Genomic DNA, 27,075 nt, shown 5'->3' with positions numbered 1-27,075 from the left:
TCAGTGTGTACACACAAATATATTGAGTTAATCCCCTTAACTACTTTTCTGTATTGCCAGATTTCTCTTTAAACCATGATATAACACTTACTAGGCCACAATCAACAGAGAGATATGCACACTGGACTCCAAATAACCTGATGTAGAGTACAGTGATGTGCTTGAGGCCTTGTGTAGATATTCTGAGTTTCTAGCTTATCTCTTTGCCAAACGAACAATTTTGTCAGATTTCTAGATATAAGAGAGCAGCAGTGAAGTAAATATTTACCTGCCCCTCTGAATTGCTCCCCCAGGCATACACATCTCCAGTTGATGCCAAAGCAAGTGTGTGTTCAGCTCCAACAGCCACATCTTCGATGACCACTCCAGCCAGGACAGGGATTTGCTGTGGTCGATTGTGATTGCGAGCACGCCCTTCTGGCAAGCCTATCAAGCGATCTGAAAAAATAGCAAAAGGACATTTATGGATGGTACACCATAGTCCTTTTCTAATTTCTAATGAGTTACTTAATGTCTGTGGTGGTATGGCAATGACATATATATCTCACTGGGGCAAAAACTGGTTTTCTGGTAAGGTATACGGGATTCTGAGTAGATAAAGTTTAAAACTACTTCTTTGTTAAATGTCACAATCTCCTTATTCATAAAAATAAATGAAATTAAATTTAAAATGATTAGCTTACTTCAAACCAAGAGCTACCTCTAGCATCCTCACACTTGAGAGGACTTGCACATAAGTCACAAAGGCTCTAAAAGTTCTTGCATCCTAAGAAAACACATCATGCAACCTTTCTTTGTTCTCAAATTTCCAGCCAACTTCTCCCCTTATCTTTGCTGCCAAACTTCTACAAAGTGCAGGCTAGTTCCTGTTGTTTCACATGCTGTTTGGCTTGGCCACTTTCTGTAGCCTAACTTCCATTCTCATCACTGCACTGAAATTTCTCTCAAAAGCCATGAACAGCTCCTAACTGCCTACTGCAGCAGCCTCTTCTTCAGATGTAGCCCACGGAGCTCTACTTTATCTTCTGATACCGTGGCCTCAGCTCCTCCCGCCCCTGAGACTGCACTGTCCCGGCTCACTGGCTACCTCTCTCTCCACTTCTTTCAAAGACAACTCTCCTGAGTCCTCTTCCTTGCTTACATGCCCTTTACTCACATTCCAGAGTTTTATCCTCTTACTTTTCTAGTCTATGTTCTCTCCCTGGGTTTGTTAGAGCCTATTTATATGGCTTTAACTACACCATTATCCATTAGGCAAACCAACATCTCTATAAGCAATCTCTCTGGAGTTTCAGACCCAAATCCCCAGTAACTTGCCAGACTTCTCCATACACACAGCCTAGAGTACATGGCCCAAATTCAGTATGACTAAAACTAAGTTCCTTATCTCTTTCCCCAAAACCAACCCCTTGCCCTGTCAGTGGTGTCAACATTCTGCCAGGACTAGAGACTTCAATCACAGCTTACTTCTTCCTCTTCCTCACATCTGCCTCACACACCCTTCAGTCACTACAACTTGCCAGGAAGTTCCACTTACAAAAGTGAACACGTTTCCAGGGAATCCTACTGTGGATTCCTGGATTTGGATTTACTTAAGATTTGAATCCTGAATGCCTGTGAATTCCTAAGACCTGAACCCCCCAGTCCCTGAAAGGGCTGGGAAGTGAGGCAGGATCCAGAGGAGCTCTGGTGGTCAAGGCAGTGTTTGTGGCAGCAAGGCAAAAAGGCAGCAGAGATGAGGAAGGGAAGGCTTTGGCAGGAACTCTTCTAGCAAGAAGGAAGGCTCTGATAGGAGGGGTGATCAATGAGGAGGAGAGTTTGTCCTAACAGCAAACATCATGAAAGAGGAGCAGAAGAATAGCTGATGAATGAGGGTCACTCATCACCCAGAATGAGAAGTGACTCAATTTAAGCATTTTCTATATAGCCGGAGGACATATGTTTCTATAATACATGTGTACACAAAATAAGCAATATAATTAATGCCTGGAAAATGCCTTACCTTGACCAAAGGTATACACATGACCATCTTTGGTTAATGCAACAGAAAACTGAGTTCCACAAGCAACCTTTTTAATTCCAATTCCACAAAGGACATCAACTTTCTGCAAAACAAAAGGGTAAGGCACATACTTTAAAAAGAAAAGAAAAACACTCAAATTTACCTACTGGTGTGTATAAACTCAAGGACTATCTTCCAGAAAAATATTAATAGTCACCCACTTATTTCCAGTCAAATCCACACTCCTAAATGTTATTTTCTCATACTGCTCTGTAGACTACTTGAATTTGGGAGAGTCCTGTAGAGGGTAGGGGATGTTTGACTAAAATTCCCCAGCACCCCATGTGAAGTGGAAACACTGCTCTGCACAACAGAAACCAAAGAGAACCCTATAGCTGTTTAAAGAACACTATAAGACCAGGTAAAGCCACAGGCTGTTCCCAGTCGGATTTTCTTCTGCTTTCAGAGGAACAGTAACTGCTTTATATGTTCTTCAGAGAGGGCTTCCTTCCTTTTTGTATCTACTGCTGAATATTTACCAGTCTAGCTATCAAGATGTCACAGATTACATATGATAGTGAAATCTGGAGTTGAATGTAAACTGAACACTTGTAAATGATGCTGCTTGTTAAACATATTAGAAAAATCCACATTAAAAGGACTGTATAAGAGTTCTGAAGAGCCGAGAAACCTTCTATAATGTGAATAAAGACTGTAAATTATTGTTTATGCACTTGGTTTTCCTATTACTTTTAAAAAGGCACACACCTGTATAATTCAGTGGTAATAACAAGCTGAAATGGCAGCCACAGCAGAGAGTTACAAAAGATTGTTCATGGTTCCCTCCATAAGATATCCTGGGAATATATTTATACTTATTTCTTCTCTATATGGGAGGTAGTCCTATACTATTCAGTCCATGACAAAGACAGATGCTGTCCTTGCAGAATTTTTATATCCAGTTTAGTAATTAATGGCTTATTTAAAGTAAGATCTAGAATGATGGAAATTTAAGAATAAGCAAAGGAAGCGTCTATATTTCATTATGAACTACCAAAAATGTTAGAAGTAAATTACTTCCAACTAAAAAGAGGGACTGATATAGAAGAAAACCATGGTGTCTGCATCCCTAGATTAAAGACAATACTGACCTGAGGTGAAGATTTTGCAGTGGAATTTCCTAAGCCTAGTTTTCCATAGTCCCCATCTCCAAAAGCCCACACCATGGAGCCATCTGCTGATACCGCCAACGTGTGGTTTAAGCCACAAGCCACCTGGAGAAAGAACAGGGTGGTCAGTAAGGCAAATCACAATACCTAAAACACATACATATTTCTGGGACCCTTTTTCTTCACTTCAGTGAAAAAGCTGGCTGTTTCCAAAAGATTTTTATTGGTTTCAGGGTTTTACACATGGTAACCAAAATTTGTCATGAAGAAAATATTCTTAACATTTGCAAACAAAAGACCACCTTCTTGACTTCCCTGGTGGCTCAGATGGTCAAGCGTCTGTCTACAATGCGGGAGACCCAGGTTCGATCCCTGGGTGGGGTAGATCTCCTGGAGAAGGAAATGGCAACCCACTCCAGTACTCTTGCCTGGAAAATCCCATGGATGGAGGAGCCTGGTAGGCTACAGTCCATGGGGTAGCAAAGAGTTGGACACGACTGAGCGACTCCACTTTCACTTTCTTTTTTCTTCAAAGAAAAAACTTTCAAATATCTATGGCTAACTCTGAATTAGACAGTACTAAAGACAGGAAAAAGTACATGATTAAAAAATACTCATTCACACCAGAGACAGTCTAAGGAATAATAAAAGATAAAAATAGTAGAAGATAAAAATATTTTATCTCTTTTCACTAAGAGAGAGTCTCAACATGTACAGGTCATGGACAATTATTACTTAAGAGCAGCAGCTACCAATATGCTGCAATTCAGCCATCTACCTCCAGGATACTGAACGGGAGTTACTATATTGTTTAAAGGTTTCATATAAAGTTGTATTATGAAGAGGAGTTTGAAATATTCACATCCTGAATTATGACTTTCATTTGTTAACCAATTGCCAATTAAGCCAAACAAAATGTACATCAGGTTAAGTATAACTGGTGATTCTAATCTTCCTGAAAGGACAGTATCTAAGTGCACACAGAGGAAACAAGACACTATGATCAGATAGAACATATTATTGACTTATTCCATGCCTGTCCAATCTGATATCCCTCCAGTGCAGTCACTCTCTCTGGAAGTTTTTTGTTAGAGGTGTTTCCCAGACCCAGACGACCATAGTCACCATTCCCAAAGGTAAACAGTTTGCCATCTGATGTTACCACTGCTGAGTGTTTGAAGCCACAAGACATCTACAAACAGAAGCAACAAAAACAAAAATGTTAATAAGAGGGTATACTAAGAAAGAAATCAGTCATTTGGGTTTTTAATACAGTAATAATCTTTAAAATAAACTTCACTGGCAACTCAGGATCTTCAAGACCAGTATGTCCTATCTACCCAAGTGGCCCTCCTGCTCCCCCAAGTCTGATCTACTCATCATCTTCAGAAAGACCAAGATAAACAGCACACCTTGGAAGAACTGTTGCTGCTCTTCAGCTGCACAGAGATGACCTAGACTATATGAGTTAATGAATGGGGAAATTTTTTGTAAACTCTAAGGTACTATGCAATCTGACAATATTATTTTAGATCGCTAATTGATTTTCCAGAAAAAAGTATACAAACTCAACCTTTATAGTAATAATGACAGGTTGAAAGCAAAGCTTTCCATTTAGCAGTAGATCAAGAACTGTGGGACAGGAGTTAAACCTCACTTCTTACAAAGACCTGATGGACCCTGGCTAAGGTCAACCAGTTGGTTCAGAAAAAAAAGAGTCCATTCTAAGACCAAAACCCATTTAAACTCCTGAGACACTCAAGAATGACTATGAACCACCAAAAATACTGGATCTTCTATGATGGGGTAATATGTTTCTACTACTGTTTTTCATTACCTAATCTTGAGTACTACACCCAGTATGTTTACAATCAAAGATAAACTTATCCACATCCTGCCCAACCTGCACCACTTCTTCTCCCTGTAAGGCCTCGATCTGCCTGGGCCGCCGCTGCCTGTCGCTGTTCCCATGGCCGAGTTTGCCATAATCACCATCTCCCCAGCTAAAGACCTCACCACTTTCGGTCAGGGCCATTGAGTGCCCATCAGAACCACAGGAAGTCACCAGCTGGGTCACCACAAAGCCTGCAACAGAGCAGAAACGCAGCAAGAGTCATTGGGTGGTAAAAGTTCCCTCTTTAGTTGAAGCTGCTACAAAGTAGTCTCATAGAACAAAAAAATAAAACAACAGTACTACAGAAATAAAAAAGAATATCTTTAATTTTAAATCTAAATTGTAGCCATAACCGAGAAATTTGGGAGCAGTACCATAAAATGATGATGATGATAAGAAACAGAAGAAGGGTGACAGGAGCAATTCCAGTCATTAAGGACTATGTTCTAGTCACTCCTGTAAGTGCTTTACATGGATCGTTCATTTTCCATTTTTACACAGAGCCTATGAGGCAGATATTATCATCACCACTTGTATAAGTAGGGAAACTGAGTCACAAAGAGGTCTAGTAGCTGATGCAAGGCACCAGAGGCAGGATGTAACAGAACTGAATAGGAACCAAGCCCTCCCATCCCCAATGTTGTGCTCTTCACACTTAGATCTGAAGGAAGAGAACGTAGAGCTATTTAAAAATTCATTATGAACTTACGTTACATGCTTTTACTTAAAAAACTCAATTTGCTTTGTCTATAGACTTTAGAGTCAGTGAAAGTTAACTTAAGAAACAAGCCAGAGGCCCCCTGCAGTGCTTTTTCCAGAGATATTCTTTCTCCAAGTCACAGAGAACGCTGATGGACATGCCTTTTTAAGGACTTCAGTATATATGCACATTTCTACGTAAATTGATGTTTAATGTTAATGAAGCACATGCCTGATTACTACTGCTACTGTGTGTGCTCAGTTGCTCAGTCGTATCCGACTCTTTGCAACCCCATGGATTGTAACCCGCCAGGCTCTTCTATCCATAGAATTTTCCAGGTAAGAATACTGGAGTGGGTAGCCATTCCCTTCTCCAGGGGAGCTTCCCGACTCAGGGATGGGACCCATGTCTCCTGTGTCTCCTGCATTGGCAGGTGGATTCTTTACTACTGAGCCACCTGGGAAGCCCTACTACTGCTAGTAATAGTAATCAAATTACAATTTTGCAATTTTAAAGAATTTGTTTACAATCGTCAGTGAATATTAACACAGCAATTTATATCACTGAATTCTAGCAATGCTATGACAACTTGTAAAATAATACAGCTTAAAATATGGAAAGTTAAGGTTGTACATGCCTAAATAAGAATATAAGTGAAAACCCTACATGAATTTATTTAGCAAAGGTTTGAGTGAGTTGCAATGTAATAAGCAAACATTCCTACAAACAGGCCATAGTTTCTGATCTGCTTTTAACTGAGGATAATTTCACCTTGTAAGGCTGAAATGACTGTCAGCACATGAAGGTCATCTGAATTTCCTTGTCCTAATCTGCCATAACTTCCTTCCCCACAAGCCAACACTGTGCCATTGGCCTGGATGACAAAGGTACAATTTTGACCGCATATGACCTAGTATAAAAACACAAAATTAAATATATTATCTTCTGTTACACAGCTTTAACATGCAACATTTTAAATGATTTCATGTATACCTAGGATACCTTTATCACTAAAGCAGAAGAGTTGACATAACTATGGGATTCCTATAAGACCTGGATTATTATAAAACTGCTTACTTAACTAAAATATGTATGAGGCTCATCTGATGATTTAAGATAGTTTAGAAACATGTTATCTACAGAGCTTTCAGTCAATTGTGTCGAGTTTAAGAAGAAAATAGATAAAAAGAAGAAAAAAGTAACAGTGATGGGAAAATAGTAAAGACTGGCTAGAGGCCAGCAAGAAACGGAAACTGGAGGGGATATCTCCAAGAAAGAGTAGTGCACCTTGGGGCTTTCCAAGGTAGAGAAGAACGGAAGTGAAAGCAAGAGCCTTAAGAAGAGTTTAGAGATTTAGTACCACAATTATTAGAAGAGGGGAGGGGTATCAATGAAATCTGGCTAAAGATCCTAGTAAGCTTACGAGCCCGAAGAGAGAACCGATAATTAGTGATATCTTAACATCTATAAATACGTACTGGGCAGGCTTAAAGCATCATGATGTTAATTCATTATACTTAAAAACAAGAAAAATTTGGGAATATTAACAAAACTTAAGTCTGATAAAAACTCTATAAAACTTTTATTTAGAAGCTATATATCATGACTTTGTTGGATTCTTCACAATAGATTATGCAGTGGACAAACTTTATCCCACAGTAAGCTACTGAACTCAAGGGAATCAGAACTGTCAGTTCTCCAATTCTTTACCCTGTTAATTACCTGTTGGGCCTGTGAAAATGAGGGAGCTGCTGCAGGTACCATTACGTTTCTTCCAGCTTCTGCCAGCTGTCCATGCCTGCCCGCACCCCACAGGTAGACATCACATTTACCTCCCAGGTGCCAGTCCTAGAAAACCACAATCAAATCAAAATCTGATTCGTTAATTCATTCAAACATCTACTGGGTACTAAGTGTGTACCAGCCTCTATGGAGGACACCAGGGTATAAACACATTAGCATTTAGAACCAGAAGATTTACTAAGAATCACCATAAAGTTATTGTCCTCCTTACTGACCTCAGGTCTGGAAGTTGCCCAAGACATAATTTGTTCATCCATGCCATTAATCCATTTACTGTTATCCTGCAAGACAGGGCAAACATCAGAATCAACTTTGCTTAATCAATATTTATCTTTTTTTTTTCTTAAGAAGTCTTAAAAATGATCAAATTAATATTTTTTTAAGAGAAAAGGAGAAGCCCAAGATCACATGGTCAGTTAAAAGCAGGAAGAAGACCAAAATACAGCCCTCCTTTTTCCCAGGCCATTTTTTGAGAAAATCTTTTTGCAAAAGATTCATCCATTCTTAACTAACAACTAAGTCTTCATTCCAAAAAAAAAAAAGAGAATTTGGTAATACTATGAGAAATTAAGAGCAGTTTTACAATCATGCCAAACTTGATTTTTACACATTGTTATAATTTCCCTAAAATGGACTGGAATGGGAGAATTTAACTCAGATGACCATTACATCTACTACTGTAGGCAGGAATCCCTTAGAAGAAATAGAGTAGCCATGATAGTCAACAAAAGAGTCTGAAATGCAGTACTTGGATGCAATCTCAAAAGTGACAGAATGATCTCTGTTCGTTTCCAAGGCAATCCATTCAATATCATGGTAATCCAAGTCTATGCCTCGACCAGTAACGCTGAAGAAGCTGAAGTTGAAAGGTTCTATGAAGACCGACAAGATCTTTTAGAACTAACACCCAAAAAATATGTCCTTTTCATTATATGGGACTGGAATGCAAAAGTAGGAAGTCAAGAAACATCTGGAGTAACAGGAAAATTTGGCTTTGGAGTACAGAATGAAGCAAGGAAAAGGCTAATAAGAGTTTTGCCAAGAGAACACACTGGTCACAGCAAACACCCTCTTCCGACAACACAAGAGAAGAGTACACATGGACATCACCAGATGGCTAATACTGAAATCAGACTGATTATATTCTTTGCAGCCAAAGATGGAGTAGCTCTATACAGTCAGCAAAAACAAGACCGGGAGCTGACTGTGGCTCAGATCATGAACTCCTTATTGCCAAATTCAGACTTAAATTGAAGAGAGTGAGGAAAACCACTATATCATTCAGGTATGTCCTAAATCAAATCCCTTATGATTATACAGTGGAAGTGACAAATAGATTTCAGGGACTAGACCTGATAGACAGAGTGCCTGATGAACTATGGATGGAGGTTTGTGACACTGTACAGGAGACAGGGAGCAAGACCATCCCCAAGAAAAACAAATGCAAAAAAGCAAAATGGCTGTCTGAGGAAGCCTTACAAATAGCTGTGAAAAGAAGAGAAGTGAAAAGCAAAAGAGAAAAGGAAAGATAAACCCATTTGAATGCAGAGTTCTAAAGAATAGCAAGGAGAGATAAGAAAGCCTTCCTCAGTGATCAGTGCAAAGAAACAGAGGAAAACAATAGAATGGGAAAGACTAACGATCTCTTCAAGAAAATTAGAGATACCAAGGGAACATTTCATGCAAAGATGGGCTTGATAAAGGACAGAAATGGTATGGACCTAACAGAAGCAGAAGATATTAAGAGGAGGTGGCAAGAATACACAGAAGAACTGTACAAAAAAGATCTTCATGACCCAGATAATCACGATGGTGTGATCACTCACTTAGAGCCAGACATCCTGGAATGTGAAGTCAAGTGGGCCTTAGAAAGCATCACTACGACAAAGCTAGTGGAGGTGATGGAATTCCAGTTGAGCTATTTCAAATCCTGAAAGATGATGCTGTGAAAGTGCTGCACTCAATATGCCAGCAAATTTGGAAAACTCAGCAGTGGCCACAGGACTGGAAAAGGTCAGTTTTCATTCCAATCCCAAAGAAAGGCAATGACAAAGAATGCTCAAACTACTGCACAATTGTACTCATCTCACACACTAGTAAAGTAATGCTTAAAATTCTCCAAGCCAGGCTTCAGCAATACGTGAACTGTGAACTTCCAGATAGATGTTCAAGCTGGTTTTAGAAAAGGCAGAGGAACCAGAGAACAAATGGCCAACATCCGCTGGATCATAGAAAAAGCAAGAGAGTTCCAGAAAAACATCTATTTCTGCTTTATTGACTATGCCAAAGCCTTTGACTGTGTGGATCACAATAAACTGTGGAAAATTCTGAAAGAGATGGGAATACCAGATCACCTGACTTGCCTCTTGAGAAATCTGTATGCAGGTCAGGAAGCAACAGTTAGAACTGGACATGGAACAACAGACTGGTTCCAAATAGGAAAAGGAGTACGTCAAGGCTGTATGTTGTCACCCTGCTTATTTAGCTTATATGCAGAGTACATCACGAGAACTGCTGGGCTGGAAGAAGCACAAGCTGGAATCAAGATTGCTGGGAGAAGTATCAATAACCTCAGATATGCAGAAGACACCACCCTTATGGCAGAAAGTGAAGAAGAACTAAAGAGCCTCTTGATGAAAGTGGAAGAGGAGAGGGAAAAAGTTGTCTTAAAGCTCAACATTCAGAAAACTAAGATCATGGCATCTGGTCCCATCACTTCATGGAAAATAGATGGGGAAACAGTGGCTGACTTTATTTTTCTGGGCTCCAAAATCACTGCAGATGGTGACTGCAGCCATGAAATTAAAAAGACGTTTACTCCTTGGAAGAAAAGTTATGACCAACCTAGACAGCATATTAAAAAGCAGAGACATTACTTTGCCAACAAAGGTTCGTCTAGTCAAGGCTATGGTTTTTCCAGTGGTCATGTATGGATGTGAGAGTTGGACTATAAAGAAGGCTGAGTGCCAAAGAATTGATGCCTTTGAACTGTGGTGTTGGAGAAGACTCTTGAGAGTCCCTTGGACTGCAAGGAGATCCAACCAGTCCATCCTAAAGGAGATCAGTCCTGGGTGTTCAATGGAAGGACTGATGTTGAAGCTGAAACTCCAATACTTTGGCCACCTAATGTGAAGAGCTGACTCATTTGAAAAGACCCTGATGATGGGAAAGACTGAGGGCAGGAGAAGAAGGGGACGACAAAGGATGAGATGGTTGGATGGCATTGCTGACTCGATGGACATGGGTTTGAGTAAACTCCGGGAGTTGGTGATGGACAGGGAGGCCTAGCATGCTGCAGTTCATGGGGTTGCAAAGAGTCGGACATAACTGAGCGACCGAACTGCACTGAACTGATAAACATTTTCACTATCAACTATCACTAATACTTTGGAGATTCAAAGCTAATTATTTCTGAGCACCCACTGGTACAAGGTCATTTGCAGGAGCCATCACCCCTGTGAACTCGAACTGCTGTGGGCAGGTCACTTCTTTCTAGGCTTCAGTTTCCTCATCTACATATGACATACCTGAGAGAAATTGAGCACAGAAGAATACTCCCTAACTAAAATAATCTATATTTAGATTGTTGTTTTTGTTTAGTCACTTAGTTGTGTCCTACTCTTTGCGACCCCATGGACTGCAGCATGCCAGGCTTCCCTGTCCTTTACCATCTCCCGGAGTTTGCTCAAATTCATTTTCTTCAATTCATATGTCTGTTTTATATTGTATATATATTTATATATTCAAATGTTTGTTTCTATAAATCTTAATTAGGTAAGGGGGTTGTTAGATCAACTGCTGGCCTGCACTATCTACCCAGGCATTTTACCTCTATCATAGTTCGGTGTCTAGACACTCTCAAATACAACCACAAAGAAATAACAACTAAAATGCCTTTTCATATTCTATTAAACATGTTTGAAGTGCCAAATAATTTAGAATCTATATGTGGAATAAATCTAAAAAAATGGCCAGAAAAAGATGCTAAAATATATTTACAAACATGTATGTATACCAACAAGGTAACGAAGATCAAGAAAATGAGAAAATATGGGATGATGTTTTGGAAAACCAGCAAGTTTATAAAAGCTCCACAATTCTCATAATCAATTCCTGTCACCATAGAAACCTTTTATCAGACTGAATGTGACTATCTGAAAGCAAAATATTTTGAGTTTATCTAAGGGTGTGCTTCTTGCTCTATTCAAGCCAGCAAATACTTACTGATGGTCTACTATTTGTTAAACATCCATATAACACAATCTCAGTTACATACAGTAGTAGCTCATGCTACACTTACCATTAGCAGTACAAGTTCATCCTCTGGAACAGGCTCTAGATCGGGAACAGTAAAAGACTCTGGAAACTGTGCTCCATTGGTCAGGGCTTCAGCAGCTTTTATGGTGGTGGAGAAACACTCTAACCAGGCCCACTCATTTGGATTCCAGAATGCAGGGTCAGGGAAGCAGTGCTGGTGGTGTGGGGGCACTGGTGGATTACATAGCAGCTGATCCAGATGAAGTCCCACAGCAAGGGAAGCCAGACACTGCATATAGGGGCTGTGAACAAGCTGATCTCCACAAACCACATGAGGCTAAGAGAAAAGGCAGGGATACGATACTGAAGGGCCTCTGCCAAATATTATAAATTAGCCTATTGCATTCTGAAAGCCTGTAGTCATATTTTAACTTTACAGGTTCTTTTTTAAGCTTTTTACTTTGAAATAATTTTAGGCACATAGAGAGTTATAAAGATTAGTGCAGAGAATTCCTGTATAAGATGTTAACATCTTATATAATCATGGTACATTAATTAAAACTAAGAAATTAACATTGGTTACAATAATAACTAAACCACAGAACTTCATGGTGCTTCCCATTAATGTTTCTTTTCTGGTCCAAGATTCAATCCAAGACGCTACACTGCATTTAGCATATTTTCATGACAGTTTTACAGTTTTTTGTTGTTAGTTCACAACAACAAAAAAAGGGCAGAAAATTGAACCATGAAGATCTGCACCCTCTTACATTTCCTCCTTTACCAAAAGAACCCTCGTAGCCACCAAAGACAGTCTTCTTCCACCGTCCTCCCTAGATGTACTAGAGCAACTTTGTGAGTGACTGAGTGATTCAGAAAAGAAAACCTGGGCAAACCTCACTGAAATTAACTGGGTATGGTAACAGCTGATCAATGTAGCACAGCAACAAACAAACAAACAAAAAAAAAAGGAAAAAACCCCAAAGAACTTTGCTTCAAAGCAGCATGCTGTGACTACTGAGGGCTGGAAGACAGGTTACACGGGATCGTGACCTGGGCACCAAGTCCAAACTCCATAATTTCCCCTTCTAGTATTTAATGACCCTACTTATTTAGTTCAACCTTAGCTCTTCCACTAAACTTTCTACAAAGATTCACCTGATAAGTGGACAGGATATTCACTCTGATGCCCATATCCACTCCACCTCTCAACTTTGGGATAGCAAAGCCACACAAAAATAGACATTTGGGTCAGAAAAGGGAAGATGATATACTCTGAAGTACAGGGGTTTAAAGAGGTTTTGAATGAACAAAAAAATGTGAAAAAGAATGACAGAAGCACTATATAAATCTGAGGGTTATTAAAAAATTTTACTCCCAGTAAAATAAAGTAAAAGCAGGTTTAGGATTACTAAACAACAATTTTAGGCATGACTTTTTTCATTTGCTTCTGCCCAAATAGCCCCATTTATTTCACTCAGATCTCATGCTCTTAAGGGATAAATTCAAAGCTATACTTCAAATTCCAAAGCACCAGTCATCTGTATATCTGCAAGAGTGACTGTAATCAGTTACCTTTTCATATGCATACTGCTCCTGAAGCATCATGGGCAGCCGCTCCAGAAATGCTCTCATGCAGGGAGCCATGTTTAATCCCAGAATACCTTGTTGTTTCAGTGCTGTCCTACAGGTTGCCAAAACATGATTGGCAGCAGTCCATTCTGCTGTACAATTCACGACCAAAACATCCTGATGAAAAAGTAACCATGCCACATGATATTTGTTTAAATAAAAAAGAGACAATTCCACCACCATTTATGTATGAGAAATTCCTTCCAATAACTGCATTAAACACTTTTGCCTTTTAGACATTTTATGCTATAGTTTTAATGCCTAGGAACTTCAAAACATCCTAAATTTTGTCTAAGGTACAAACAAGTGAATAAGAAATAACTATAAAATTTGTGAACTACCTTGGATTAGCTGATTCTTCTTAAAGAGACATTATTTGCTATTTCATAGGACTTACAGGAAAAGCATCCAGTGTATTTTAACAGTCTGACATGATCAAAGGGATACTAGAGGAAGCAGTACTGTGCTGACTGACACACCATCTACAGGAGAAGCAGCACTGCCCTATGGCTCTATGGTTTATTCTATGCAGGCCACTACTATCTATGGTCCGATTCTATATTTTACATCTAGTAGGACTGTTCATGCAGGTTTACAGCTCTATTTTAGTATTACTTAACCACATAAAATGTAAACCAAAGCAGGATATTGGCACTACTCATTAGGGGTATGAAAAGCAATATTGTAAGAGATAAAGCGAAGGTGAAGTCGCAAAGTTGTGTCCGACTCTTTGCGACCCCATGGACTGTAAGAGATAATGTTATCACAAAATTATTTTACAGAAGAGGGCTAGTAGTTTTTACTAGAACATTAAATTTGAAAGCCAAGATCTATTTTGAATACTTGAGTTAAAGGTTTATGAAGTGGTCCTTCTTTTCAGGGAAAATTATTTTAAGATAATTTAATCCTATCTCAAAAATCATGGCAGAAAGTAAATAGTTCTGTTTATAATTTCCAGTGGAAAGTCATTCAATAATTAAGCATTTTCCCCAAAGTAAAGAGTACAGAAGAGTACTAGATTCTAGTTTTCCTTCTGCCACTAGATAGTTGCATTATCTTGGGCAAGTAATAATCCCTTTGGATATCAGTTTTCTCCTCTGTAAAGTGGGATCCTTGGACTACAATTTCAAAGATACCTTAGAGGCTAACAACTTACGATTTGATTTAATTAAAAAATTACCTTTGATCTATTTGAGCAAGCAGCCACCCCAACATCTGGAATCCATACTGTGGTCTGAATAGCTCCAGAGCCAATCACAACAGTTTGCAAGACAGAGCCATCCTAAAATGAGATGTATTCATCAATACACACTCCTTAACTGGTTAGCCATTATTTACATTTTAAATTTATATTTCACATTCACAAAAACTTATTCTAAAACCTACATTTAGCTAAATTTGGCAATGTCCAACTGCATGCTACTATCCAATTTTCTAGGCCTTTTCTAAAGAACTTTAAAACTACATCACTAAGAAAAATTACAGGGCAGAGAATTCTGAAAAGGGTTTCTTCAATATTCAAGATATTATTACACAAAATATTCCTAGAATTGGTTGCGTTAACTTTTATTGTATGTAAGTTAATATAAAAACATTTCTGAAGATGAAAATAACATCTATACTCTTACCCTTAAAGACCAAATGTTCATAAGGCCACCTAATCCACCAGACACCAGGGCCAACCCATCAGAACTAAAGGCAACGGTCCGGACAGGGGTGATGTGTCCTCGTAATTGATAAACACACTTGGCTCCAACTGATTTCCTATATCCATCCTGCAATTAATTTTTATTTTTAACAAATATGGAAATTAAAACAATTTATAATTCATTCTTGGAAATTTTATATTTCAGTATTAAGTTGAGAACAGGGAAGGACAACCTTCTCATAAGGGTTAGCCTGACAAAATAATAAGATACCAACCTGGTTCTCCTTCACTGATGTTATTTCACCTTTTTTTTTGTTGTACTTCTAATCTAGTTCCCTACTCTTCAAACAAACTACATTTGTTTCAATTATCCCTCAGAAATAGGAAAAATTCTAACTTCTACCTTTTGCGGGGGGTGGGGGCTTTGCCACGAAACATGTGAGATCTTATATCCCTGACCAAGGATCAAGCCCCACCCCCTGCAATGGAAGTGCAGAGTCTTAACCACTGGACCACCAGGGAAGTCCACTTCTACTTTTTAATGAGTGTTTTAATTTTAAAATTTCGCTTTATGTAATTTTCATTTTTTGCCTCTAACATTTGTGAATTGCACTTGCTGGTGCTATAAAAACAGGTTCTTTTTTCTGTTGGCTTATGGTTCTGTCTGTCACATAGTATTTAATCTCAACTTAATCTCATGTTTGCTCTGCAGGTTTTAGCAATGAGACAGCTAAGGCTTGTCCAAAGGGCTACTTTTTAGCAGAGAGGGCAAATCAGATTTATCTCAAGTGCTCCTACCTCTGCTCCTGTGATATTTTCTTCCCAGTAGTGAGCTATCCACTCCTCCCTCCTCACCCCTTTCTGTCTTCAAGCTCCCTTTTCCTTTTAGTTATGAGAGAGTATAATACCAGATATACTCATTTACCCAAAAATGACATAATGTATTTCCTCTAGGAGTATTTGTATCATGAACAAAAAAGAAAGCAACAGAGGCTGCAAACTGGCAACTCAGGGATATAATTCAACTGGCCATCCAGGGTTTTAAGGAATTTTCAAGTCAGATGCCAATGTTTAATATCGGGAAATTTTACTTAAAACACTGAATTTTTGGTTTCTATCAAAAAAATTAGACAATCTGGTAACAACAGGATCTCATTTCTAGAGAGTGGCAATCAGCTTGTGGCAGTTATGCCCTTTATATGAAGCTGTGCACCCCTGGGTGTGTGTATGTATGTATGAAGCTTATGCACTCCTGGGAGGGGTGTGTGTGTGTCTGTGTGTGTATCTGTGCGTGTGGTAGGGAGTGTTTTACCTTCTCCATATCTTCCAATTCCCAGCTTTGTGAATTGACGTTATCTAGATTGCTCAGTGAGCACCTACTGTAATTTTCATTTTTGGCCACGTCATGCATTTTGGCATCTTAGTTCCCTGACCATGGATTGATCCTGGGGCTACAGCAGTGAAAGTGCCAAGTCCTAACCACTGGACCACCAGGAAATTTCCTGTCTACTTTAATTTTTAACCTCTGTTTAACATAAAGGAACGGTCGGTTCCATAGATGGAATTCTGGTATCAGTATGAGATACTTTGAATAGGAGTGCTCCTGTGGTGTTCCTATTTCACTGTACCAAAAATCTTTAACTTGGGACTCACCTATTGGTAGTGTCGATTATATACCATAAATGATCACCACTTGATATTTACTGAGTATCTCACCTTAACAAGTAATTATGGTATCTCTGACTTACAAAAAAAAAAAGTAAAGCTAATTCAAAAAGCACACAAAGTATGACAATTATTCACATTTCCCTAACTATTCTTGATGTTTGAGATACCAAGTAGGAGGACTATTTGATAACATATACTACCTAAGGTTCCAAATAAAATCTTGAAAAAACACCAGAACACTTACCTGGCAACTTGATTCCTGGTCCCACCATCCTTCTGAACTAGTCACACTGGTCTGTGTGGTATCTTGGGGAATACGCCAAACACATACTAAGCCACTCTGACAGCCACTTGAAAAATTTGATCACATAAAACCAAAATATGTCAATATGTAGAAGTAAAAATATTTTCAAACAGCAATCAATTAAGACCTGATAGAATTACTACAATATATTTAAACAATTTATTTGTGGCAGGTATGCTATAATTTCAAAAGAAATACAAGTAGGACCCATGTTTTACCAATATTACATGGGGTTAAGGAGATGGCATATCTTCGGATTGCATAGCCAAAGCTTTACACTGGAAAACTGTTCTTTTATTTCTCTAAGGTGATCTTATGGAACTATACATTATAAGAATAATAACTGGTAATAAACAGTTTAAAATTATTGAGAAGCCACACTTAAAATGCAAGTAACAGCCTACACTAATATAAAGATTAAGACACACACACACACAAATTTATAACATACGTGGCCATCAGTAAATGCAACTTGGATCCTTTCCCTGGAAGGCTGCACCAAGCAATGCCATTTACAATAGATGGATGGCAGAGTGAATATAGACAGCGCCAGCACCCTGAAATTGGTCCCCAGAGTTTCACATTTTCTTCTTTGGCACATGTCATAAGAATATGACCTGTTGGGTCCCACTTCATACTAATAAGAGTATCCTTAAAATGGTAGAGGGAGAAAAATATCATAGTAATGCTTGCTTTACAAACACTTTAAAACTTAGTAATTTATGACCTATACTTATATCACTCAATTATTTTGAAATGGACATTTTATGCAAATAGATACTATTATATTATTTCCAACCACTAACTAACTCATCGTTTAATATAGTCTGCATTATATATATCTGCTGCAGTCAAAGCCCAATAAATGTTACTTGGGTGAATGAATTATGAAATTCTAATTCAGAAGGAATATGTTATCTTTCATCACCATTTTTAAAGTTATTTTTATTGACTACTGATTATCAAAATATGAAAAAGAAGAGGCTTTTTTTTTTTTTAAAGAAGAATCTCTTACACCAAGAATAGCTAATACTATGAGAATCTAGGACATGTTTTATGTTTATACGGTTGTCTTCACTGGGTTCTTCTGATTTTTAAAAAATTTATTTTTAACTGAAGGATAATTGCTTTATAGTATTGTGTTGGTTTCTACCAAACATCAACATGAATTGGCCACAGGTTTACCCATGTCCCCTCCCACTTGAACACCCCTCCCATCTCCCTTGCCATCCCACCCCTCTAGTTTGTTCCCGAGCTCCATTTGAGTTTCCTGCATCATATTAGCAAATTCCCTTTGGCTATCTATTTTACATATGGTAATGTACGTTTCCATGTTACTCTCTCCATACATTCCGCCCTCTCCTTCCTCTCTCGCCAGCCGTGTTGATAAGTCTGTTCTCAATATCTCGTGTCTCCACTACTGCTCTGCAAATAGGTTCATCAGTACCATCTTTCTAGATTCCATATATATGTGCTAGTACACAATATTTGTTTTTCTCTTTCTGACTTACTTCACTCTGTATAACAGGCTCTATTTTTCTAACTTTTTTACCCTCCTTCACACATTCCAACCACTATCTTCATGAATTTATGTTACTTAACTAGTGGCCCCATAAGCTTTTGAATTGGTAACTTCTGTTTAAGGTAATGGAATCATTCTTCATATATGGAATTTCTAGCATTACTGGGAGGTACTCTGACCAAGGTATCCTATATCACTGTTTCAGATATAGCTCAATGGCTTTCTTACACAGACTTCTCCATTTATATACATGGTCCAAAAACTTCGTATAACAACAGAATATTAAATCATAAGTGACTGAGGTAAAAACATTTTTTGAGAAACTAGTATCAAGCAATACTACAGTATAAAATAAGAAAAAGTAATCATTTGGTAAAGATGCTTTACCTTATGTGCATCAATTAGAACAATGCCTCCTTTCTCAAGTGGTTCTTTTGTTCCCAATAACAATTTTCCATCAAAATATCCCACTGCAAATGGTCTGTCTTCACTGAACCAAGCAATGCAAGTTACAGACACTAACATGATAAAAACAAAATAAAAATTTAAAAAAGAAAATCAGAGACTTGTCATCGTCTCACTTTAAAAGAGACTCTGCAACAAATATATACCACTGCAACTACTGGAAGTAAGTTTACAAACATCTCTTTAAAGCATTTAGACAAAATGTAGGCTTAGAGCAGGGATTTCGTGCAACCCACTTTAAAGGTGTTATTTGTAAGTGACAAGGAGTATCTCATTTTTAATCTTTCATTCTTTTCAAGTGGTTATTGAAAAAGAGAAACAAAAATTGAATTCCCTTGCTGATTTTAAGTCATTTTAGGTTCTCTCCTTTTGGACCAGAATCTACCATGAAACTAACAAGTGAAATAATCCAACTCTTAGAAAAAAAATTACCTATCCTTTCTTTTGCTTAATATTGCCTATTCCGTGTGTTTGCATATATCAAACATGTTATATTCTAACAATCTATATCCATATTTTATGTAACACCAGAAGGCTACAAAAGAAGTAACAAACAGTTTCTGTGGGAGTACAATGGGGACATGGGAGCTGAGTAAATGTGAGAAAGACTTTGCATTGTATACCTCTTCATTTCTTTTTTTGCCATGCCATGTGGCATATGGGATCTTAGTTCCCTGAACAGGGATCAAACCTGTGTCCCCTGCAGTGGAAGTACAGAGTCCTAACCACTGGACTGCCAGGGAATTTCCTACTGCATCTTTTTAAACTAAAATTTTTGAACCATATGATGGTGTTATCTATTTTAAAAATCTAAAAAAAAAACCCAAAAAAACAAAAAACAAAAACCCAAAAAACTTGTTCTATTCTGTTAAAAGAGTACCACTGAAGCTGGGACTAGGATGTTTGAGATATCCTACTCCCCCAAATCATCTAACAGAACTGTTCAGTATGATGCTGAGCCATCCAAAATGAAGAAAGTGAGAAAATAAGTGAAGGGCTTCCTAGTATGACTCTCAAATCAGGAACATCCATCCCCTCCTCCTCCTTCCTCATTTCCTTAATTTCACACATTTGTTAACAATTTCATCTCTATCAATGGTTATTATCTTTTTTCCTCTTGGACATTCTCAACTTTCTAGGGAGACCTCAAGAGCACTGTAAGTGTTCAGACACTTACACAAAAGATAAATAGTAATTTAGGTCTTATTTTGGCAGTAATGTGTGGTAGGAGTTGATAGAGAACTATCTTTCAACTTAGCAGCTAACTGAAATGAAATACCAACTGGGCAATTTAGAAAACAAAACCAAAAGTAATATTTACTCAGCATGTGCCAAAAGAGTATATCTATTTGATCAGAGGAACACTTTCTCAACCAGATACAAGTCTAATCATTTACCATCCTTTCGATAGCAATGCTCCAGTTCTCGACGGTGCATGGTGGATACATCAACAACTTCAATCAGTCCTAGAGATCCATCCATCCGTCCCACCAACAACAATTCTGGAGACTCTCCCGACCAGGCTGTAGATGGACCCTCTTCTGGCCAAGCCAGAGCAGATACCCAGTGAGGCTGAATATCTACTAACCCTTTTCCTCCTAGAGAGGGAAAAAATGTTAGCTAGTTGTCACTTAATTCTTAACAGCAATAACAAAAACAAGTACTATTTAACATGCTCAAAGCAGTCCCCAATTTCATAATAGCCTACTAATGAATAAGACTGCAAGGCTGGATCCTTCATTTATATACTACATTTGATTATCAAATTGAGTTTTTCTGTAACTATTAATAGCAAAAAGAGATAGCTTTTATACAAGAAAGAACAAAGGAAAATAATGAGTACACAAATGTCACTTAATTTTCCTAATAATTACTGAAAACCAAATTAACATATGAAATTCATCTATAGTTAAGGCTACCAATTCCTCAAATAAGCAAAAGCAAACAAAAATACTGGTAAGCCGAAGATTACAATATTTTTTATTTTCCAGAGATACATTAAAAATCAACAAGAGTTTGTACCTGTGAAAGAGACAAAATTAATAGAAATATTTCAACTGATTCAAAAGAACACATAGCTGGAAATGTAGTGATTGCTACTTCTCTTATCCTAGGCTGAATACTGAGTGGTACATAAAAGGAATTTTTAGTTTACAATTACCAGGTTAATTGAAACTCTTAGAAATGAAAGTCAGGAAATGAACACTCTTTCTTTAATTTAAATCATACTATGCATAGATTTCCACAGTTGGCGAATAGATTGTGAGATTCAAGGTGAAAAGAAGCCAATGTTTGAATTTAGAAGGCTAAGAGAAAGAGTACCTTCAGTAGTTTACTAGTATTTATGTGACTCTTACCATTAACTTGCCAGATATTCACCATCTTTTCCAAAGCCCCAGCTAGGTATTTGCCACTGATACTCCAGGAAACAGGTGAGAAACTTGGATCACTGGGTGATCCTAGGCTTTCCTCAGCATCACCTTCCCTAGAATACAACAGATAAGTATGGAATTCTAATCCATCATCCAAAAGGAAACTAAATCCTAAATCTTAAAATAAGGGTTTTATATAGACCATAGTATATAAAGAGAGACTCTTACATTTCAAAAGCTTGGCTAGTAGTATTTGACAATCACATAATTGCTAGTGTTTGTCATAATGTGAAAACTATAGAATTACAAAAGAGTATTACTTAGACAATTCATCATTTAATGTATTACATAGTAATTTGTCAATAAAGATATTCTGATTCGGAATGGTTTATACATATGATTATTACTCAGGGCATACTGATTCTTGCTTGTCTAATAGCTAGGGAAGTTTTATATTTAGCTATAAAAATAGAAAAGATGCTACACTGTGCTACAGAAGAAATATCATTACTCTTAATTCCTAAATAATCCTTGAAGAATGATGGAAAATAAGCCTATTGTTTTGTAGAATTGAACATGTTAGCAGAGTAGACCTTGATTTAATTCTGAGTAAGTCCAGATATTGACAGTTAATATTTTTATCTTCTAAATTACTATCTAGCAGGACTTGGTGGTCCAGTGGTTGAGAGACCTTCTGCCAATGCAGGGGACCCCTGTCCCCTGGTCTGGGAAGATTCTACATGCTGAGAGGCAACTAAGTTCATGCAACACAACTACTGAAGCCCTTGTGCCTAGAGCCTGTGCTCCGCAACGAGAGAAGTCACCACAATGAGAAGCTCGTGCATTGCAACTAGCGAGTACCCCCTACTCACCACAGCTAGCGAAAGCCCACGCCCAGCAATTAAGACCCAGTGCAGCCAAAAATTAACTAATTAACTAATTAAATATTATCTTGCAAAAAACCAAAAAACCAAAAACAACACATTGGAAATGTTCTGAAATAAAAAGTTGTAAAAAGCTTTAGTGACAATTTGATTATACTAACATAACCAAGATGAAGCATGATTAAGATTCTCCTATTTTTAAATGTTACCCAAGGGAGCTAACATCAGTACTCACAATCTGTTGAACACACAGGTCTGTTGCAGTGAATACTGCTTCTTGGTGACATTCCACACCCGGATGGTGCCATCATTGCCACTTGTAGCCAAGAGTCCTTTTTTATTACACCAAACACAAGTCATTACCTAGAAAAGATAAAAAGTCCAGCAATATGTGAGCAAGTTTTAACTCAAATGATTCTGTAATTTGAAAGAGTTCTATCAAATTAAAAATAAATCTACCATGAAATTGTAAAAGTATCCATGTTATAAAACAATATGCATGGTCTAATTCTTTCTAATTGGCTTGTAAATATACACCTATACAAGGTATACCTTTAAAATACTATGCCCAAACTCATTTGAATTATCTTAGACTTGTTACAATCTTTACTAAACATGTCTGTTTAATTTAAAAATGTTTTTTTAATCCAATAAAATAGAAATATTCAATATGTTCTATAAAACAAATTACAAGACTAAAAAATTTTTTTTAAATTGGAAAAGTAGAGGTCAGTCTTCATTTTCTAAACTTCCCTTGTTACTGCTCAGGGGCCCAGTGGGTTAGATTAAAACAGTAGGGTCAATTTCTTCTCCTCTTGCATATATAAGCTCTTATCTTTTGTGAGGTTATTCCTTTGGTTTTCTTCTCATCCCCTATCTGATGTTCCCATTTGTATCAGATTATATAGCATACAACATACACATGTAGAGAAAGGAGAGTCAGTAACTAGCAAATACTGATAATTTAGCACACACATGTATGTGCGTATAAGAGAGAGAGACAGAGAAAGAGAGACCCACATATACATACCCCATGATCTAAACTTTAAGCCCTTGGAGAACAGCACAAACTATTTTATCTTACATAAGGTGATCAACACACTTGGGGCTTAAAATACATACTCTGTTCTGATGCGCCTCCAACTTGATAAAGGAGCATTTTCTAAGATCTCCTCCCATATCAGCAAGTGTTTGTGGAGTAGTTTGGTTGTCGCGGTCATGTGCAGCAAGAGTACGCACAAGCTGTTGAGCAGCCCATTGCCTATGCTGTGAGGATAGCCTTGAGGAGAGGCAGCAGGCTGCCAGGGCATTAGCCAGCTCCAGAGGGCCTACAGCAGAAGGATCATAGGAAGGATGGGCATACAATTGGGCAGTTAAACCTGCTTAAACAAAACAATGAAATGATGCCCGGGTGAGAGCTGGTGGTGGTGAACAAACAAAAATGGGTTAACCCATCTTTTAAGAATTAGCACTTTTTCAAGTAATCATTTCACTAAGATATGCACACAAGTTATAAAACATTTATCTCACATCAAATTCTATAATAAATCTGAATCACTGCAAATATACATTTATATACATTAATCAACAGTCTTTGCTCTAAGGATACTTAGACTGAGAATACAGCAGACATCAGTTTAAGGCCAGGGCAGAGCAAGCATGTCCTAAAAAATAAGAGTTTGGCTTTTGCTGCTCAAAAGTGATCTTAATAGCCAATCAAGGGCCTGCCTTGATAGATCCAAAAGCCCATCTCTCTTGGCCAAATGGTGAAGAGAAGGGTACACAGTGTATTTAACTAGTCCCTTCAAGTATATCGTCTTAAGACAAAGAGAAAAACAGCACTACTTTATATAAATTATATTACGAAAACCTACCATGATTATTATCTATGGTGACTCAAACCATAATTGAATAAAATAATCTAATTAAAAAGACAAACTTGGTATATTTTCTATTATTTATTTCCATGCACAATGAAAAAGTATCCATGCACTTTTCTTATGATCTAACTTAACTACACATTGCTCAGGTGCTCAGCTGTGTCCAACTCTTTGCAACCCCATGGACTGCAGCACGCCAGGCTTCCCTGTCCTTCATCTCCCAGAGCTTGCTTAAACTCATGTCCATTGAGTCAGTGATGCCATCCAACCATCTCATCCTGTGTCGTTCCTTTCTCCTCCTGCCTTCAATCTTTCCAGTATCAAGGTCTTTTCTAGTGAGTCAGCTCTTTGCAACAGGTGGCCAAAGGATTGGGAGTTTCAGCTTCAGCATCAGTCCTTCCAATGAATATTCAGGACTGATATCCTTTACGGTTGACTGGTTGGATCTCCTTGCTGTCCAAGGGACTCTCAAGAGTCTTCTCCAACATTACAGTTCAAAAGCATCAATTCTTCAGGGCTCAGCCTTCTTTATGGTCCAACTCTCACATCCATACATGACTAATGAGAAAACCATAGCTTTGACTAGACGGACCTTTGTTGGCAAAGTAATGTCTCTACTTTTTAACATGCTGTCTAGATTTGTCATAGCTTTTCTTCCAAGGAGAAAGCGTCTTTTAATTTCATGGCTGCAGTCACCATCTACAGTGATTTTGGAGCCCAAGAAAATAAAGTCTGTCACTGTTTCCACTGTTTCCCCATCTATTTGCCATGAAGTGATGAGACTAGACACCATGATCTTCATTTTCTGAATGTCAACCTTTAAGCCAGCTTTTTCACTCTCCTCTTTCACCTTCCTCAAGAGGCTCTTTAGTTCCTCTTTGCTTTCTGCCATAAGCGTGGTATCATCTGTATATGAGGTTATTAATATTTCTCCCAGTAATCTTGATTCCAGCTTGTGCTTCATCCAGCCCAGCATTTCACATGATGTACTCTGCATATAAGTTAAATAAGCAGGGTGACAATATACAGCCCTGACATACTCCTTTCCCAATTTGGAACCAGTCTGTTGTTCCATGTCCAGTCCTAACTGCTGCTTCTTGATCCACATACAGGTTTCTCAGGTGGCAGGTAAGGTGGTCTGGGATTCTCATCTCTTTAAGAATTTTCCACAGTTTGTTGTGATCCACACAGTCAAAGGCTTTGGCATAGTCAATAAAGCACATGTTTTCTGAAACTCTCTTGCTTTTTTGATGATCCAACGAATGCTGGCAATTTGATCTCTGGTTCCTCTGCCTTTTCTAAAACCAGCTTGAACATCTGGAAGTTCGCAGTTCACGTATTGCTGAAGCCTGGCTTGGAAAATTTTAAGCATTACTTTACTAGGGTGTGAGATGAGTGCAATTGTGTGGTAGTTTGAGCATTCTTTGGCACTGCCTTTCTTTGGGATTGGAATGAAAACTGACCTTTTCCAGTCCTGCAGCCCCTGCTGAGTTTTCCAAATTTTCTGGCATATTAAGTGTAGCACTTTCACAGCATCATCTCTTAGGATTTGAAATAGCTCAACTAGAATTCCATCACCTCCATAGCTTTGTCATAGTGATGGTTCCTAAGGCCCATCTGACTTCGAATTCCAGGATGTCTGGCTCTAGGTGAGTGACCACACCATCCAGGTTATCTGCATCATGAAGACTTTTTTTGTATAGTTCTTCTGTGTATCCTTGCCACCTCTTCTTAGTATCTTCTGCTTCTGACAGGTCCATACCATTTCTGTCCTTTATTGTTCCCATCTTTGTGTGAAATGTTCCCTTGGTCTAATTTTCTTGAAGATATCTCGTCTTTTCAATTCTATTGTTTTCCTCTATTTCTTTGCATTGATTACTGAGAAAGGCTTTCTTATCTCTCCTTGCTATTCGTTGGAACTCTGCATTCAGATGGGTTTATCTCTCCTTTTCTCCTTTGCCTTTTGCTTCTCTTCTTTTCTCAGCTATTTGTAAGGCCTTCTCAGACAACCATTTTGCCTTTTTGTATTTCTTTTTCTTGGGGATGGCTTTGATCACCGCCTCCTGTACAATGTTATGAACCTCCATCCACAGTTCTTCAGGCACTCTGGCTATCAGATCTAATTCCTTGAATCTGTCACTTCCACCGTATATGTTGTTATATAATTCATCACATACAACAATGCAAAAACATTTTTAAAAACATATATCAAATTGATTAAAAGACTATACATTTAAATCAGATGAAACTTACCTTTCTTTTCAACTTCTGACTTATCATAATTAGGTCTCAGTTTGGCCCCTTTGTCTGCTAGTAATGCCACAAGGGCCTGAGTTACAACAAAATTTGGGGAGGTTACAAGCTTATTCTCTTCAGCAATTCCTCGGAGAAAGCTAGGTAGAAACTTTCGCTGAATTGGATCATCAACTGTGGTTAGATTTACACCTGTTGCAGCAGAAATCAAGTTCTGAAGAGGCAATCAGAACAAACACATTTAATTTTTAATTTTGGAAAAGAAGCTTTTTACTTCACAAGTTTCTTTAAGAACTGGTTGGAAATAAACAATACAATAAGAAAAGCACTGAAAACTATCCTACCTGTGTACATAACTGCACCAGGAGCTTTGCAGCACTAGGAGTGTTTGATGCTAGACATCCCACTGCTGTGCTCAGATAGGCCAGGCAAGAAATGGGCTTGTTGGCCTTGCTGTGCCCACCTCGTGAACGTTCTGAAGTGCTGGCCATGGCAGAAGGACTGGTGGAGAGGCCAGCTCTCCCTGCTGCAGCCAAGCACATTAGTCGAACCAAAGTCCGGATATCTGTAAGCCCCAGAGATTCAAGACCAGCAGCCAGGCTACAACTGGAACCACTGCCAG

The 27,075-nt window shown here is 38.2% G+C and overlaps 1 protein-coding gene and 1 non-coding gene across 21 annotated transcripts in view; both read right to left on the bottom strand.

Moving 5' to 3' along the window:
• HERC1 (HECT and RLD domain containing E3 ubiquitin protein ligase family member 1) overlaps nucleotides 1-27,075 on the bottom strand; it is a 208,431-nt gene that overhangs the window by 15,647 nt on the left and 165,709 nt on the right. For 18 of the 20 annotated variants that reach the window (XM_081507446.1, XM_081507454.1, XM_081507461.1 and 15 more), the window contains 21 exons: nucleotides 26,798-27,068; nucleotides 26,454-26,667; nucleotides 23,443-23,699; nucleotides 22,556-22,683; nucleotides 21,422-21,549; nucleotides 20,462-20,662; nucleotides 18,987-19,117; nucleotides 17,529-17,728; nucleotides 17,018-17,123; nucleotides 15,086-15,232; nucleotides 14,638-14,739; nucleotides 13,401-13,574; nucleotides 11,869-12,162; nucleotides 7,784-7,849; nucleotides 7,488-7,613; nucleotides 6,537-6,675; nucleotides 5,075-5,256; nucleotides 4,208-4,363; nucleotides 3,154-3,276; nucleotides 2,003-2,105; nucleotides 269-438 (listed from right to left, as the gene is read on the bottom strand). In XM_081507446.1, the coding sequence (XP_081363572.1) occupies nucleotides 269-438; nucleotides 2,003-2,105; nucleotides 3,154-3,276; nucleotides 4,208-4,363; nucleotides 5,075-5,256; nucleotides 6,537-6,675; nucleotides 7,488-7,613; nucleotides 7,784-7,849; nucleotides 11,869-12,162; nucleotides 13,401-13,574; nucleotides 14,638-14,739; nucleotides 15,086-15,232; nucleotides 17,018-17,123; nucleotides 17,529-17,728; nucleotides 18,987-19,117; nucleotides 20,462-20,662; nucleotides 21,422-21,549; nucleotides 22,556-22,683; nucleotides 23,443-23,699; nucleotides 26,454-26,667; nucleotides 26,798-27,068 (3,418 nt within the window). The remainder of the gene's footprint in view (nucleotides 1-268; nucleotides 439-2,002; nucleotides 2,106-3,153; nucleotides 3,277-4,207; nucleotides 4,364-5,074; nucleotides 5,257-6,536; nucleotides 6,676-7,487; nucleotides 7,614-7,783; nucleotides 7,850-11,868; nucleotides 12,163-13,400; nucleotides 13,575-14,637; nucleotides 14,740-15,085; nucleotides 15,233-17,017; nucleotides 17,124-17,528; nucleotides 17,729-18,986; nucleotides 19,118-20,461; nucleotides 20,663-21,421; nucleotides 21,550-22,555; nucleotides 22,684-23,442; nucleotides 23,700-26,453; nucleotides 26,668-26,797; nucleotides 27,069-27,075) is intronic. The other 2 variants (XM_081507464.1, XM_081507465.1) reach the window with 1 other exon arrangement.
• On the bottom strand, nucleotides 19,735-19,807 carry TRNAG-UCC (transfer RNA glycine (anticodon UCC)). Its single transcript has one exon. It is a non-coding gene; the product is annotated as a tRNA-Gly (tRNA).

The sequence above is a fragment of the Giraffa tippelskirchi genome, chromosome 7 (assembly GCF_054371585.1).
Source record: "Giraffa tippelskirchi isolate mGirTip1 chromosome 7, T2T-mGirTip1v1.2.pri, whole genome shotgun sequence".
NCBI lineage: Eukaryota > Metazoa > Chordata > Mammalia > Artiodactyla > Giraffidae > Giraffa > Giraffa tippelskirchi.
Note: the sequence above shows the minus strand (reverse complement) of the source record. Positions and strands in the feature narration are given on the sequence as shown.